A 16,696-nucleotide genomic window follows, 5' to 3' on the forward strand; every position below is an offset into this window, starting at 1 on the left:
CCAGTGTCCCTCTAGCTAAACCTACAGCCAGCACTGTTATTGCCTCTTTTATCTTTTTATTAAATCTTTAAAAATTTTGAAGAGTGAAACATTTCTCACCCGTGGGTGCTGCCCCAAGCCCTGCTCTGGGTCAGGGTGGGATGCTCTGTGTGCTGCCCTTCCCCTGGTGTGGGAGCTGAGGCTTTGCTGAAAGGCTTTGCTCTCATCCCAGAGCTGACAGCTAATTTACCTGCTGTAAAAGCTGCCTTAACTTTCGCACAAAAAAGAGCAAATCCTGCCCTCTGTCACTCCAGTGCCTGTCAAACACTCACATGACTTTAGCTGAGAGCACAGCTTGGCCCCAGGGGTTTGGATGACAACAGGAATCTGAATTAATTTGCCCAGCCAGAATGATAGTTCAAGAGGTGTAAAAGCCTCGGAATGGTGAGGTTCCAATAGCTGCAATTAGAATATTTAAATGGCCAGCTAGGATGAAGTTTACAAAGTAGAGTTCACGTCCTACAGAATCTGCAGAAAAAGCCTGTAAAAGTTTGCCATTTTTCTACAACCACGGCTATTTACTGCCACCTTTGTTTGCCTGGACTGAGTTGTTTATTCACCCTGAGCATTTCTTAGTATAAAAATATTCCAGTTTTATCCTAAGCAATGCTATGGTTTGGGTAATGATCGTTTCCCAGGACTGGGATCTGTGCCCTTTGCATTTCTGCTCTCAGAGCAGCCAAAATGCTAAGCCATAGAATTGTTTTCTTCCTCTGAAGGAGCATCTGGTGCCTTGGAAGACACCATAAGCATCTCTGCCGAAATCTGTGTAATTGCACATGTCGGTGTGGTCTGTTCTGAAGGAATCCTTCTCCCAGACAAAACACTGTTTTCTCGAGCTGGCTTTGAAGACTGTGTGTGTTCAAAAATAGCTTCAGGAAGGCACACACATATATTTTGCTACAAACTGTGTACAACGTGTGCTGTATACAGAATATTAATTCCTCAATATGTGATTTTGTGCAACTGCCTCGCTGGCATCATTATTGCTATACATGGAGCTGGTTTGTGTGCAAATATTACTCCAAACACTAAGTTTTAGCTTGGCACAATCCTAAAACAATATAGATTTCCACCTGTTGCTGTGTATCAAGAGTGTTTTAAGCGAAATCTTTAATATGCAGTAAGTGGCTGTGGTTCTCTGTTCTGATTATCCTTTGTCAAGCTAGAAAACTAATTAGCAGGATCTGGTGACCTGGATGTCAGAACCTCTGATATTTCAACAAAGAGCAAAATCCTTAATTCAACAGCAGATATATTGTGGAGAGAGCTGATGTGCTCTCCTGCCCATCCCTAATGACTCATAAAGATGAACTTTGTATGAGGACAAAGAGAATGGTTTTTTTTGCCAAAACAACCAGAAATCGTAAGAAGCTCCAATTTATAAGTTTGATGAATTGCAAACAGCTCGACAATAATTCATTATTGCCCTAACTTAGGCATGTCTGTCTACAGATCCAAAAGGCAAGAGGTTAAAGAAGACAACTCTTTCTTGCCAATAAATCCTCCTGGGACAGGAGCGTCCCTGCCGTGGCCACGGCACTGCTGAGACAGAGACTGCAGCATCCCAGAGCAAAGCAGAGAGCTGAACCAGAACTCCTGAGCTCCCAGCAGTCCTCCCATCCAGCTGAGCAATGTTCCCTGCCACAGAGCTGCTGCCCCAGCCAGGCTCCAGGGGAGTGATTATTTCAGGAGCTGTGCCACGCACTGCAGAGCCTGGTCCCTGCCAGCTCCATGCCCAGCTGTCCCCAGGAGCTGGCAGGGACCTGTGCCTGCCCACAGCTGATTTCACGGAGCTGAGGGCGCTGACTCGCTGGCACTAAGCAGGTGAGATTAAAAGGACGGGATGGACAGGGAGAAGAAGTCCCTAAATTAAACACTCCAACTTCAGAAGCTTTTTTGGTCTCACAGCCCCAGCCTGGCCCCTGCTCTGGGGCAGTCACGTCTCCAGGGCTGCCAATCCTGAACCATTTCATTGAAGAAAAAGATCACTTAGAAAATAAGATCTAGTTCAAAATTAACAGTGCAACAAGCCAAGTGGCACCAAAGTAAATCCATCATATAAACAGGCGGAGAGGATTTTCACTGCTTCCAGAAGGAGTTTGGCCTCCTGGAGGAAGGTAATTTCTGCACGAGTGACCACAAAATAAAGCTGTTACATACTCAAAAATATGATAGATGGAGGAACAAGATTAGCTCTGCTTTATGTACGAGTCCATTACATTCTTGATCATATACTTTAATGGCAAAGCAGCTGCAGAACTCGCAAATCACAAGTTCTGGCTTTGTTTTCAGAGCTGCTGCATAAATAGTTGTATTTAACAGCTCCAGGCAGGCGCTTCTTTCTGCAAATTGTCCTAAGGATGTGCTGTGAGTCTGCAGCAAGGAATTGTTCTCAAAAATTCAGTGTCATCTAAACCAGAGAAGCTCGATATCCCTGTTTCCCTGTTTGCTTGTTGCCCGTGGATCCTTGTAGCAGTTTTTGTGCTGGGGTTGGAGATCTCAGTGCCCAGGGCTGTTGGACAAGGTCCTCAGTCACTCATCAGCTTTCTCTGGAAGAGGGAAGAACTCTCCTCAGATTTCATCTATCTCAGCTATTACCTCTCCTGCCTTTGTTACTCTGGTTTTTGCAGCACATTAGATAAAGCCTGGCTGGCTGCTGCCAGGAAAATTAGGTCTTCTATTGTTTTACCATTAATTATGGAGAGTTCCAGATAAGGTTTGTGTTCAAAAAGTAGAGGGCAGGAATGGTTTGAATTCTTCTTTCATTATAATCAGACAGGAAATTATGAAAGGGTGAAAAATAATTCATTGAAGAACTTTCCTCTAGCAAGATAACAAGGAAGGCAAATTGTGGCACAGATGGAGTTCAGGGGGTACTATTGAACACCATTGTTCTCTGTCTGCCTGTGCTGGGCATGGGGATCCTGGTCCTGCTGCATTCATGTGTGGGCAGAAATGGGCAGGGGGAGGCCCCTGACTCCCTGCTGTTCTACTGAGGGCCTTTTCTCCTAAAAAATAAAAAAAAAAATGAGGCTAAATCAGTCTGTGATGTAAGGCACTGAGTGACGGCAGAGATTCATTGGAACAGTCAGTCTCTTTCTGCCTAACTTGCAGAGAACATGGAACTATGACTAATGGAAGGATGAATTAATCGGGCAGCTGTCTCACTTTCAGTTACACTACTGAGATAAACATTTGGACTCAGAAGCTGTCCTCCTTAGAATTTCTTCATTTGATGCTGATGGCGATGTTTACAACCACCATGAAACTCAGAGACTTCAGAATTTTCCTTCGTGTGGAATTACTGCAGTCCAGGCTTTTAAAAGCACTTGCACAAAGGAGGGCATGACCCTTGCCTGGAGCTCCTGGCTAAAGGCTGGATCCCCTCAGGGTCCGTTTCCTTCTGCAATAAACCTTCTGTAGTCGACTTCTGCCAAGTTGCCACCATTTCTTTCTTTTCAGCTTCACAACCCGATGAATTTATTTAGGGTTTGCAGGAAAAGCGGGGAGAGAAGTCCTGGAAGAGAGGAGTCCGTGGCAGATGACCACTGAGGTTAATGAGGTGAAATGAGGATTTAGGCCGTTCAGGGTCCAGAGAAGCTTTAGAAACCATGTCATGCAGGTGGAGGAGGGGTTTCTGTCCTTGTTAGCAGATAAGGAAGCCAGATTCCAAGGGGAATGAGTGATTTACCCACAGTCACACAGAAAATCAGCAAGAGATATGGAAATTAATGCTGAGAAGCATTTCAGTGCCTTAATCATAAAGCCAATCTTTTCCCTCAAATGCCAACAGCATTAAATGTTCCTTTTAAATAATGGAATAAGCATAAGACTTTCATTGACTTACAGGAATGTTTCCATCAAAATGCTTTAGAGGGCAGCCAGTTCCAGTGGAAGAGTTGGCCAGAATTAGGACTCATGTCCAAATCAAGGAAGCAGGGATTGGGATGAGCTAAAACAAGTTCCACTGCCAGACTCCTCTGAGGATCATATCACACTAAAAATACAAGGTCAAAAAAACCCTGGGTGTGTTTTATTATATCCACCACTAATTAGGTAGGCTTTGGAAAAAGGGGCTGAAATATTCTCTGGTTGGGAAGTAATTAAACTGTTAGGCTGGGGGATAGAGGGCTGAGAGCAGGGAGGATTCACATCTCTGGCACACAAATAAATCACTCGCTCATCTCTTTGCCCATCTCTGAGCAGTATCAGGTCGCTGCCCAGAGAAACACATTTTGTATAAATACATAAGAGCCTGGGTGGAAGCCTGTTTTTGTTTAATCTAGCTTCAATTCGCTGTCTTAACTGAAAATAATGATGTTAGAGCAGTGATCAAAGAACTGTCTCATTAATTGGCTATTAAATCATTAGCTATTAAACAGAAATAAGAGGTTAAGAATGCAACACTCCATTATGCCCAAAAGAATAGGAATATGTCTCAAGTATCAAAGAAACAATAAAGGCAGAATTAACAGTGAAAAGAAGCTTAAGATAAGGCAATTAGATCCAAAATGCCTGAAAACTCTCATTAGAGGGTTCAGCACTACAGCCTAGATGGAAAAGGCAACAGAAACTCAGAAGCAAAGTCAATATTGACTTTACCAAAGGGGTTTGTAAATGGAATATGCATTTTTTCTGAAAAAAATATAGGCACATAAACCCCGCACTAAATTTTAACTCAGCTAATTAATTGTTATGGATTCAATCTTGCAACCAATACATACATTTGCAGTTTAAAAAGTATGCCTGAACAGCATTCGGTCTCAGTAATTTGTGACTGCAAGTATGCTGCAATTTTCACAAAAATAACATTACTCCCAGTTTATATCACCAGGATGAGGCAATATCAACTCAACAAAGACACATTCAGACCTCTTGGGTTTGTTCATTATGCCAAAATATTTGAGAGACGGGTGCCAGGTCTGGGAGAGGGTCCCAGGGGCATTGCCTACAGTCAGTGGTTTGAGACCCAAATAATTTCCTAAAGCAGGCAAATGAAGACCTGAGTTTGTCCAAGTCACTACCAAAAAATAAAAAATTACAGTGTAAATCCTGTCTGGTTCAGTCCAGTATTTTCAAAGTACAGCAAGTCCTAGAAACTCAATTAATAAAAATAAAACCCCCCACACACCATCATTTGGATCTGGATCTGATTTTCTGAAGTGCAAAAAGAAGACAGTCTCAGCAATATATTGATGATATACAACTTGATGCTTGAGTTTATAGTATGCAATTCATTGTTCATGTTTATCAACTGATAAATAATACCCACTAATCAGATAATAGCTGTGTGCTACACAGAGAAAAAAATATAAAGAATAGCAACATTTATCAAGGCAGTCTTTTCCTTTGACAATTAATTTAGTCATAAGTAAAGATATTCATCCCTGTTCCTCTGGTGAGGACCTTCAAAGAAATTTGGTTTCCAGAAAAAGAAGATGGGATTTTTTTTCTTCCCCTATCTGATATTTAAGGGAAAATATGGAACACATAAACAATACTAAAAAACCCCACCCCATACAGAATTCTCTGTAGTCCATTTTTAACTTCATTTGAAACAAGAACACTCCCAAACCACACAATAAATTAATCCATTCAAGTTATTCTAAAGCACATCTTTTATGCCTAAAAATAACAATAATGAGCTAAAAGCTGAAAGCCATGCAATGGTCAGAAGTCAGGCAGGCAGAGTCTTGATAAAGTCACATTAACACAATTTTCACTGCAATGGCAGGGAGACAGAACCACTTGAACATAATATTAAAAAAAACCCCCAACCACTAAAACGCAGCACAACATTGTTTAAAAGCTCGCAGCTCTCATTTTAAGACTTTTTGCAATCAGGTTGTTATTTTCTATTCCTGTCACTCTCCTCCAGATGCAGGTACAGTTCAGGATCTTTCACTGAGAGAAACTCTTGACTGGTGACGCAGCCGGAGCACAAAGGAAACTCCCTGCCCCGTGTGCCAATATTCTGCATTATTGCTGTGGCAGGATGGAACAGGCACAGAGCAGCAGAGACCCTCTGGGAGGAGCTGATCTCCGTGTCTGGGGTTCCTCAGCCACGTCCTTTGGCATCAGCACTGGCACCAGCTCTGGGTCAGCCACGGGCACCTCTGGGGTCTCCCTCCTCACCAGCACCCTCCACCACAGCAGCAGCCAGCACTGGGAAAGAGTGACTGGCTGATGGAAAAATCCCAGGATGGGTGTGGGAAATAGAAAAGGTCTAACACTCTCAGCAAGCTGTGCGAAAGCAAATCTCACGATGGAGAAATGCAAGAACGCTGAAGATGCAAGGATAAAAAACAGCAGGGCTGTGAGCTGTGTAGAGATAGGCCTTAGGAAAATCTGTTAAGCATGACAGTAGAAATATGTAAGCTTAATAATGAAGGTTTATCCATTGTTTTAAGCTATTACAAGCAAGCATTGTTCACAGCAAGATGTAAGTGTAGCTTTATTAATTGGCCTGAGCAAACGCTTGTCAGCTTTTAGTATTCTGCTATTGGTTAGGAAGTTGTTAAAAGACTTTTTAACAAAGAGAGCTTCCTCTGCTGTGCCAGCAGCTGAAGCTGTTCCATGTCCCTTGCTTGGCTCTGTAAAATGAGACTGATGGTTGTGATGGAATGAAAGCTTTGAGAGAGCTGCTCAGGCATTCCTGTCCTGTCATTTGAGTATACAGACATATGTAAATATAAGAGAAAGAAAAAAATCTCCCGGGAAAACCCAACAGTGGAGGTGGCCCATGTGAGGAGGTGCTGCAGGAGGAATAAAAGACACAAAGGGCATTCTCCAGCTCGAGGGGTGCCTCACCTTGACGACGTCTTCGTCAGCAGATCTGCACTCGGTGGAGTCCGAGACGTCGACCACGGAGCCGTCCTCCTGCACAGCGACCACCTTGACTGGCACAGACACCATCCTGCCCGTGAGGATGGCTGTGTTGAGGATTTCCGTGTCCTGGGGGCACACACAAACACGGCATGGGGGTTAGAGGAGCACAGCACCACGACAATGTCACAGGGGTCGTGGCAGCGACAGGACCCTCCCTTGCACACACCCTTGGAGCTCCCTGCAATGTTTTAGCAACTTTCTAAGGCAAAAGTTGCATCAGGACCGCCAAGCCCTGGTTTTGACAAACGTGGGCTTGCTCCTTTGGAGCCCTTTTGCAGGTTTGGCTGAGGGCAGTGCAGTCTGTAAGCACAGCACTGCTCAGTGGGATCTCCGGAGCATCAGCAGCTCCTCCCACCCCTTTGCCCCAAATCGTGCCAGTGCTTTGGGAGGTGATTTTCCATCATGACAACAGCATTTCTCCTTCCCGTTCCAGCTAACTCTGCTGTGAGTTGACCATTTATTTCCATAAATACATTAGGAGAAAACTATGCATCCATAGACTTTTTTTTTTTTTAGTCTTTCCCCATCAAAATCCCACCTAGAGACACTTAACCACATTTATCTGTAATCCTGATGAATTCCCAGCGCTGGCACTCTAATGACTCCATTAACACAGCCTTCCTCTGTGTCTTGGTGTGGCTGCAGTTTGATTAATTACTCCAAATGAGTTGCTACAGAGGCCCCTGCCTGGCATAAGCAGGTGCAGGCTGGAGAGGAGCAGGATCTGCAGAAGCTGTGCTGACTGCCAGCCCAAAAGTTGACACACAAGTGGGGCAAGGAATGATCTGGGATCTCCCAGGGATTCATTCCACCCCTCTCAAAAAGTCTATGATAGGAAATACTGAATCAATCCCTTTTCATTTGTTCAGCTTCCATAAAATTAATTGCTTGCCAGATGAGGACGGGGAAATAAAATAAAATTTTTAAAAAAAGTTGCTTCAAACTAATCTAACTTTTAATTCCATTATTAGAATTGGTGGAAGAAGGAATGGATTTTAGTGAAAAATCTGATGGCAGCTTGCATAGGGAGATATATTCACTATCATTTGCTCTGGCTGCTGGCTAGATTGATAGAGAATAATGGGCATTGACCACAAGCTAAGGACAGCTGGAGAAGACCAATAAATACTTACAACTAAGATGTATTATTAATCAATATTCGGAACCTTCTACAAAAAGCGCCCTGAATTAAATGAGCTGCAGCACTAATCACAGCAGTGCCAGCTACCTCTGAGAGCCTCGAGGTGTTTATGGGCAGCCACGGCCCAGAAAGGCATGGAGCACACACTCGAGTCCATCTCTGATCAGAACAGCTCTAAAAGGACGTGCTCAGCTTCACACTCAGACTCCAATGTGATTTAAGAGTCATCCTGAGCAGAGAGGCTTTTTGGAATAACACCTCGGGAAATAAGTACAGGCTTTGTTCAGTTCTCTGCGAGGCACAAACCAGATGTTTTACACAGTAAATGACTGTCTAGTTTTTTGTTTCTGCTGAATGGGCTCATTTATAACCAGCTGCCAGCCAGGAGAGAGGGACACTGGCAAAGAGAGGAGTATGTGACAGAAGTGGAAGTGTGAAAACACAACTGAGAATTCTTTACAAAGACTGAGATTTGAACAAGGCTGAGGAGAAAATGCACTGCCAGGTGAAAGAAGGCACTAAGGTGGAAAAAGGTTTTATAAGATAGACAAAGAGAAATTGGAGGTAATTCATCCACAAGTCAGAGAAGAGGTAGTTAGATTTCACCACTGCAAATATCCCCAAATAGAACCTAAGCCCTCAAACAGCAGATATTTGATGGAGACCTGGTGGTCCGGTGTCAAAGAGCTTGTAAAGAGCACTTCTCCAACATTCTCCAACAATAGATGGTCTTCTTCAGTGCATCTGGGGAAAATCTATTTTGGCCAAGGTCACAAGCAATGAGCACACAACAAATTCCACTTGCAGACTCTGTGTTAGCACAGCTGTGATCTCCTCCAGGTCGGGCAGTCGAGTGCAGCCACAGCCTGATCCAAAGCTCTGCCAAGCCAGGGACTAAAGGGTTCTCTGGGCTCTGGTGGACTTGAACCAGCTCCTCAACAGGCCTCATCTATTTCTCATTTGGTTTTTTTCTCTGTGCTGTTTGTTCTACCACCCGGGTGTTTACCATCCTGAGTGGCAAAGCACAAACCTCCAGCCTCTTTTGAAGTCTAAGTGCTCTTTATCTGCCAAAGCTGCAGTCAGACTTTGATGCACTGAAGGACAAAGTAAAGTTTATAAAAGGCATTTGCATTCCTTTCCTAAACTCCTGGTGAAGATGAGCATGAGACAAGCAGGAGCACCAGAACTGTCCTGAACCCACCTTGCTAATTATCTGGTGCAGCCCCACCAGCCCTGCACTTCACTGGGAAGAAATTCCACCAGAGAAATCAATATTTCAGATACCTGGAGTGAGCATTACACAAATATAACAGGCTGTGTAAAGGCCTTCTGAAGAGCTGGCTATTTATAGCCTGCAAAAATACATTTCCTCTGAGGAAGAAATGTGGACTAATTGACTGTCCAGTAGATTTATAAACAGACTTTTTAGTGCTTCTTCAACAAGTCATAACATTTCATCTAAATTTTGTAAAGCTTGGTTTACATTTCCATGGTGGGGTTTACTGCAGGAAAAGAGCTACTGAACTTTAGCTCCCCGTGCTGGTGATGACAACATCTGGAATGTAGAGAGAATGTAGAGATTGTGCTGGTTTGCATGGGTAGGTCCTCCCACCTGGCACAGTGAAACATCAGCAACCACAGCCGGGGACCACCAGCACAATCCTCCCACTGTGGGCACTGCAAGGTGAAAACTTGGAATCCTTTCCCATTCCTTTTGTTGAGGGTTTCAGCTGCCAGATCTTGACCAACTCCTTCAGGTCAGCAGAGCCTGGGTGGGAGCTACACATTGATATCACAGGCACCATCCCTGAATGATGATGATGATGATGATGATGATGATGATGATGATGATGATGATGATAATAATAATAATAATAATAATAATAGGGTGTGTTTATCTGCAGCTCTCTCTGTACCTGAATGCATTAGCACTTCAGCAGAGCTGTTCTTAATTACAACTGTAGCCTGCTAATAGCATTTCTTTGTTGTCTGAAGGAATCTACTTCTTATGCAGCCCTGGCTAAATTAAAATTTAATACAACATCAGGTCGCAACAGAACTAGGAAGCAAATGACAGCTGTTTAATTAAAACCTAAAGCTGATTAGATGGCACTACTGAGAGAAATACTCAAGAGGAAGAGCTGAAAACTACTGGAACTCAAGGCTGGGATAATGGCTTTATTTAAATGTGAATAAACGCTGCTCACAGCCGTAGTAAATGTTTGACAACTCGTGGGTTTGGACAAATGTGGAGGAAAAGTGAACGGGAGATGTGTCAGGAACCACGAGAGAGCTTTGAGAGCAAACACTGCTGTTAGCTGTGGATGGAACCAGGAGCTGGGATTGCTGAGGAACAGCTCCCATGGGTAGGCACAAAGGAATTCTAGGCACAGAGCTCCCAATAACTGTGCTTTGAACACCAACCGAGGGCTCCTTGGGCAGGTGAGCCTGTGCCAGCTCACCCAGCTCCCTAAAGCTGCTACAACGCAGCACTTTCACCCTCTTTTGGTTGTAAAGTAAAGACATGGAGAAACCCATGGTGCACCTCACAAGAAAACCCCTCAGGAGGCAGGAGCTGGTCCCAGTTCAGCTAATCCCAGTTCAGATAATCCCAGTTCAGATAATCCCAGTGCCTGATTCCTGTCCCTGTGGGAGCAGCCAGCAGCCCAGGTTCCCCTGACAGGTATCATCCCTGGGATTAATGCACGAGCTGCCTGCCTTTTTCTAGAGGTTAACAAAACATGCTACAGTACACTAAACCCAATAAACACTCAATTGTAAATCAGGAGGGAAACCTAAAGGCAGCCCTATTCCACTGACAAATGCTACAGTTAAATGCCTTTTGGCATTTAGCTGAAATGACTGTCTTTAGTGAGGAAGGCAGAGAGCTGGAACATTTGTCTGTAGAATTGCATTCCTTCATTATTATTTCTTTCCCCAGAGTGCAGCTCACAAAAATACATTTGTAATATTAGAAGGAGTCTTTTAGGAACCAGTTCTTCTGCCTGGAAACGGCATCTCTTAAAAAATGTAAATTACAGGGCAGATTGTGACGTGTGGGCTGGGCTAGGGGAGGGCTTTTTATGTGATAAATTATTCACCACCTTTTGCTTCAGATCAAAGAGCAAGGCAATAGAAATCCATTAAGCAAGCTTAATATATAAATTAGATGCTTTGCTGAAATTATTATAATCCACAGCAATTCTGGTTTTTCCCCCCCTCGTGGCTGAATACCATTTTGGGTTTCCAATACATATTAATGAAGCCTGAGTGTGAGAAAACTCCATTTTTCCACCATTATATCAGGTAAGAGATACCATTCAGTCATCCAAAGGCGAGAACAATCAGCTGGGATTATGTGTTTATGAAAGATTTCAAAACATAAACAATCTTGTAAAGAGATGGTATTCTTTGATCTTTTATTCCTTCCACATTTCCTTTCCTTCCTCCCTCCTACTAAAGGGCTGAACTTCAGCTCCTTCTTTACTCTGCAAACATCATTTCAGGGCAGTTGCTTGTGGAATCCCCCATTTCCCAATTCTCAGGTGTCAGAGCTCCCCTGCCCTGCTAGAAGCTCATCCCACTCCCCTCCAGCTGTTTCTGTTTCCTCATCCCAGCCTTTTTGCTGGAGTATCACTGCTAGGACAGGTCAGTTCTGACAGCACAAACACTGCAGCCCCTCGTGTCCAAGTTAAAGGTCATCCTCCTCTCCTCTCCTCTCCTCTCCTCTCCTCTCCTCTCCTCTCCTCTCCTCTCCTCTCCTCTCCTCTCCTCTCCTCTCCTCTCCTCTCCTCTCCTCTCCTCTCCTCTCCTCTCCTCTCCTCTCCTCTCCTCTCCTCTCCTCTCCTCTCCTCTCCTCTCCTCTCCTCTCCTTTACCTGCACAAAAGTTTGGTTTCCTGTGGGGCTCCCCAAGGAGGGCCAGGCAGGTGCAGGTGTTCAGCAGGAGGAATTAATGCAGATTGAACTGTACACAGAGGTTCCTAATCACTGCTTCTCACTGAACAATGTAGGCAGCAGCCATTAGCCTAATTGAATATTATTCTAGATGTGTATCAGTGCTGCAAAAACAATTTGCTTTAGCGCAAAAAGGCACGATCCAGAGACTCTGAAGTAGAGTCTTGTTTCAGAACTTGTTGGGATTTTTTTGTCATGGAGACACTGAAGGAAGCTCTGATTTTAGCAGAGGGTACCTGGTGCACACAGCCAGCGGGAGGGGTAATTCTGTCCTGGAGTTCATGGAAACCAAAGCTGAGATTTACTCCATTTCATGGTTTTTCACGAAGGAAATTCAGCTCATTTTGAGGTTTGTGTAGGATGAATAAGCAAAACCTGCTGCTGAAGGTGAAACCTGATTAGCCACACAGAGACTGTCATTTCTATGACCTGAGGCAGTTTGGGTTTTTTTTTTCATAATTCAGAACAGATCTGCCCCCATTAAGCAAGGGTTCAGAACACAGCCTGGTGCACTTGGCAGAAGTAATTGCAACCTGTCAGGCAGACTCCACTGTGCCTTCTGCAGGAGCAAAAGCCCTTCCCTGAGCCCAGGCTCGGGTTATTTCTCCTCAGCACATCATGTCCCAACCTGCTTTGTGATACCATGGCTCTCAAGTGCACACCTGAGGCTGGAGGAGCTGGGGAGCAGCTATTGTGTTGTTGTGTACCTGATCTGAAACGTCTGCAGAGAGGACAGACAGCAAGAGCTCCTGACTTGGGGTCTTTTAGCCAAGAAACACAGGGCCTGAAGTCAGCCTAAAAGTCTGGTAAACTCTGCCAGTCATTCACACTGCAATTTATGCTGTGTTCAGAAATCTGTGCAGGATCTGAACGCTCTCCTGACACACTCGAGCCAGTCCTTCTCAATAGCAGATGACTGGGAACCATTTTAAAGCATATTTAGAGTTTCACAGTTCATTTGAAGATATTGTTTTTCCACTTTTTGTTCCAGAAAAACATAATCATGTTCTGACTTAATAAAATTGTGGCTTCTCTCCAACTGAAATCAAATAATATCCCCTTGCAAGTGGACACAAAATGGGCAGAGCTCTCTACTCAAGAGCAGTGAGTGTACAAACTGATAAAGCAATGATTGTTTTCAAATGGCCCTGAAATAATTAATCTGAACATTCCTCAGAGGCATTGTTTTCTCCACAGAGAAGTCTAAGGAGGCCATGCCTTGCCATAGAACATAATTATCAGATCCACTTGAGTACCATCAGTAGTCAAAGATACAATTTTCTGGCTCTGTAATAATATTTAATGACATCGGGGATGACCATTTTGAAAAGTTTCCTTCAGATAATTCTCTAACTCTTTTCCTAGCCTTTACAATCTCTTTCAGACTGTCTTGGAGGGAAGCTTTTCTAGAGGGAATTCTTTGCCACTGGTGCAATGGGAGAGCTGGCAACTCAGTGGCTTGAAAAGGCTCCAGTTTCACAAGTGCAAAACTGCAAGCACTGAAACATAAGGTTGTGGATCACGTGAGTGTAGCACTGCAATCTGTGTGCTCATCTTCTTCCACGAGCACTACCTGGGCAGAAATCCATGTCCTTCTGTAACAACAGCTGTTTAATGCTATAGAAGGATGCACAAATTAATTACAGCTAGTCTACACCACATCCCAACATGCTGCAGGAGCATCAGCACGGAGGGAGCGTGATTCTCCCCCTCCTTTGGACACAGTGAACTTGTTCCCTTCAGCCATGCACAGTGGCTGTGCCTTAGGAAAACTGTTTATCAGCAGGAAAAATCCACGGGAAAGCAACCATAGCATTGTGCAAAATCCTTGGAGATCTGCTGATAGGAGACAGCAGTCCAGCATTCACTGGACAGGGGGCAGGAGAAGTGGATTTTATGTCTTGTCCCTCAGCACAGTAGAGCAGGATGCACATTACATTGACAGTATTTGGGAAGTGCATTATGGAGTTTAAACTGGAGCAGAGGTCTGTGAGATGCTCGATTCATTGTCCTGCAAAAGGAGGATTTCATTTTCTGAAGAACACGGGTCTGGCAGGAAGGAACCTGTGCCTTACCCAAAGAATTACTATTTTTTTATTCTTGAAGACAGGCTGCCTTATCTGTCAGGACCAGCCTGCTGTACTTCCTTATTTCACCTGTTCAGGTAATTCCACAGCTCTCACTGGGCTTGTGTGAGACGTGGAGTGCTCAGTCCCTGCAGGGCTGGCTCCTCTGAGTGCTCTCCTGTCCCCAGAGCCTGCAGTGAGGGATTCACCCCTGCCACTCCACGGCCAGGACAGCACCACAGGTCCCGTGGAAGGTTTATCTCTCCCCATTGCCTATTAAAGGGCTCAGATGTCTCTTTATACTTGAAGTCAAGAATTAGGGGAGAGAATCTCGATCCCTCCACGCTTTCAAAACCATAAAGAGTCAGCACCTGCACACAGCTTTGGTTCCTTCACTCCTGGGAGTTAAATCTGTACAGCCCTGCGCGACCCACGCACTGACACAGACTCACAAATGATGGCACCTTTTGTCTGCTTCACTTAATAAAGTTTCCTACAGCTCTATGGGGTGCAGGGAAAACAAAAACAACACCTCTGTAGCCAATGCAGCATCAGCCTTCCCCATCCTTCCACGCTCAGAGCTTCCTGCTGATTTGTTCCCTGATTTTGGGAGCACCCCTGCACTGCCACGCCACTCAGACGAAGTGCTGGCTCTCAACCTTCAACACTGAGCTTCTACTCCAAACAAACACTGGGGAAGATCTCACCTGGCTGTGTTTGGCACTGCCTGGGAACGCTTTTAGTTTGGAGAAAACAAATTAGCTTCTTGATGAAAATCAACTACTGTAAAGAAGACAGCTTTGAGAATATTTTTTTTGAAAAAAAAAACCCTTAAAACTAAAAAAATGGGATTTTTTTTTTCAAATCAGAGCATTGATTTATTTGAGGTGAGTTTTTGAGAGTTTTCTGAATGATCTAAGAACTATTGGAGGATTTTTACTTCCTTCCTCTGCCTCTTCTTGGCTTGAGTTTTGTTCTTGACTTTAATTTGTCAGTCTGCTCACCTTGTTCTGACCTGCTCCTATGTCTGATTATTTCTTTTCCTGCTCAGCTTTTACAAAGAACAACCTCTTTTTTATTCATGTTCAGAACAAAATCCCTTTTTTGTTTCCATGATTGAATTTCTCAGTGAACTCTTGTGCAGTGTATTTATTTCCTGCAGACTAGGACAATGTCATCTGTGTTTCAAAAGCTGAGCTGCTGCTGTCACAACATCAATATTTCTCCAGAGTCCATCAGCTTTTAGGAAACACAGTCCCTCAAATGAAAGACTGTGTTAAGAATCTGTGAGAAGGTAATAAAATAAAATAAAAAAAAAAGAGACTGACTGGAGGTAGTAACTATAATGAAGACCAAGTATCAACACAAATGTAAAACTGCTGTGAAATCAGCATCAAACTATTGAATTTTTCATCTTTTCCCATCTCTCTTTCATCTGTTCTAAGAATTAGACAGAGAATGATTTATTTAAACTAGTGCTTCTAGGATCTAGTCTTTCCACAATACTTCCAAACCAGTTCTCATCTCTGCCAAAGACAACTGGACAGTTATTTTCATTATACATCTAAAATAACTGAAGCAGAGGAAATCCCAGCAGGCCATGGACAGATGAGGAAAATTATTCCATATTCCCCAGTCCCAGGTGCAGGCCTGTTGTGTGGTTACACTCAGACTTGCTGTCTTCAGCCTCTTGCTTCTGACCAATTTAAATACCAATTTCCACACCTTTCCTCCTAAGTGGCCTTTTTGCATAACAAGTAAATGAGGATTTTATTGTCAGGTTCACTGATATTCAGCTGTGCAGCAAAACAAGGAAATGCAGGGGGCTCCAAATGCAGCAACAGATGAAAGGAAAGGAAAGGAAGAAATACAGCATTGCTTGGCACCCTTCTTGAGTGGGAAATGATCATGGCATAGGAGTTTATAATGCCACTGGCAGCTTCAGCAGTTCAAGGGGAAAATCACAGAAAATCTCTTCATGTGAAACTATTGAAAAATCTTCCACTTCCAGGGGGCTTCCAATGTCATCTCACAGGTGGCTTGAAATGGGGTGAGGGGGATGACATCAATGTTTCTCAGGAATAGAAAGTGAAAGGATTATTGGTTTTCAATAGAAGTATTGTGTAAACAGACAAAGGTCCGCCATTTATTGTTCTACAAAGGCAAGTAAATACCAAAATCACGGCTCATTTCCTTGATAAAGGATTTTAACACTGATCCCTTGCTCTTACACTTCAGCACCAAACTCAGACCAGGCTGGGGATTCCAAGGTAGTTCTAATTTTTGTCATTTTAAGTTCTTTGTAAACTGTGTGAAAGAGTGGTTGGCTTGGTTTTCAAACAGCAGACACTGGAGGATGGAAGGAAAGTGGAAAAAAAGACTTCTATCTTTGCTTCCAAAGTATTGTTTTCATAATTAGCCTTTCGAAGTCGTTAAGACATGACTGAAGTTCAAACCTCCCAAGCTGTTTCTTTAGAACCTGTTCCATTATGAGAAAATTATGGAAAAGCACTGATTTTCCAGGAAGATAAACTGGGTACAGCAAGAGAGGTAAAAGAGAATTACCCCATTTGTGTTGAAGGATTCATCTGCAAGAACTATCTA

The 16,696-nt window shown here is 43.7% G+C and overlaps 1 protein-coding gene across 1 annotated transcript in view; it reads right to left on the bottom strand.

Moving 5' to 3' along the window:
- Positions 1 to 16,696, bottom strand: part of TMEM132B (transmembrane protein 132B) — a 214,303-nt gene that overhangs the window by 30,993 nt on the left and 166,614 nt on the right. Inside the window, exon 5 of the mRNA XM_062504444.1 lies at positions 6,853 to 6,996. Coding sequence (XP_062360428.1) covers positions 6,853 to 6,996 — 144 coding nt within the window. The remainder of the gene's footprint in view (positions 1 to 6,852; positions 6,997 to 16,696) is intronic.

This window comes from Cinclus cinclus, chromosome 17 (genome assembly GCF_963662255.1).
Source record: "Cinclus cinclus chromosome 17, bCinCin1.1, whole genome shotgun sequence".
Lineage (NCBI taxonomy): Eukaryota > Metazoa > Chordata > Aves > Passeriformes > Cinclidae > Cinclus > Cinclus cinclus.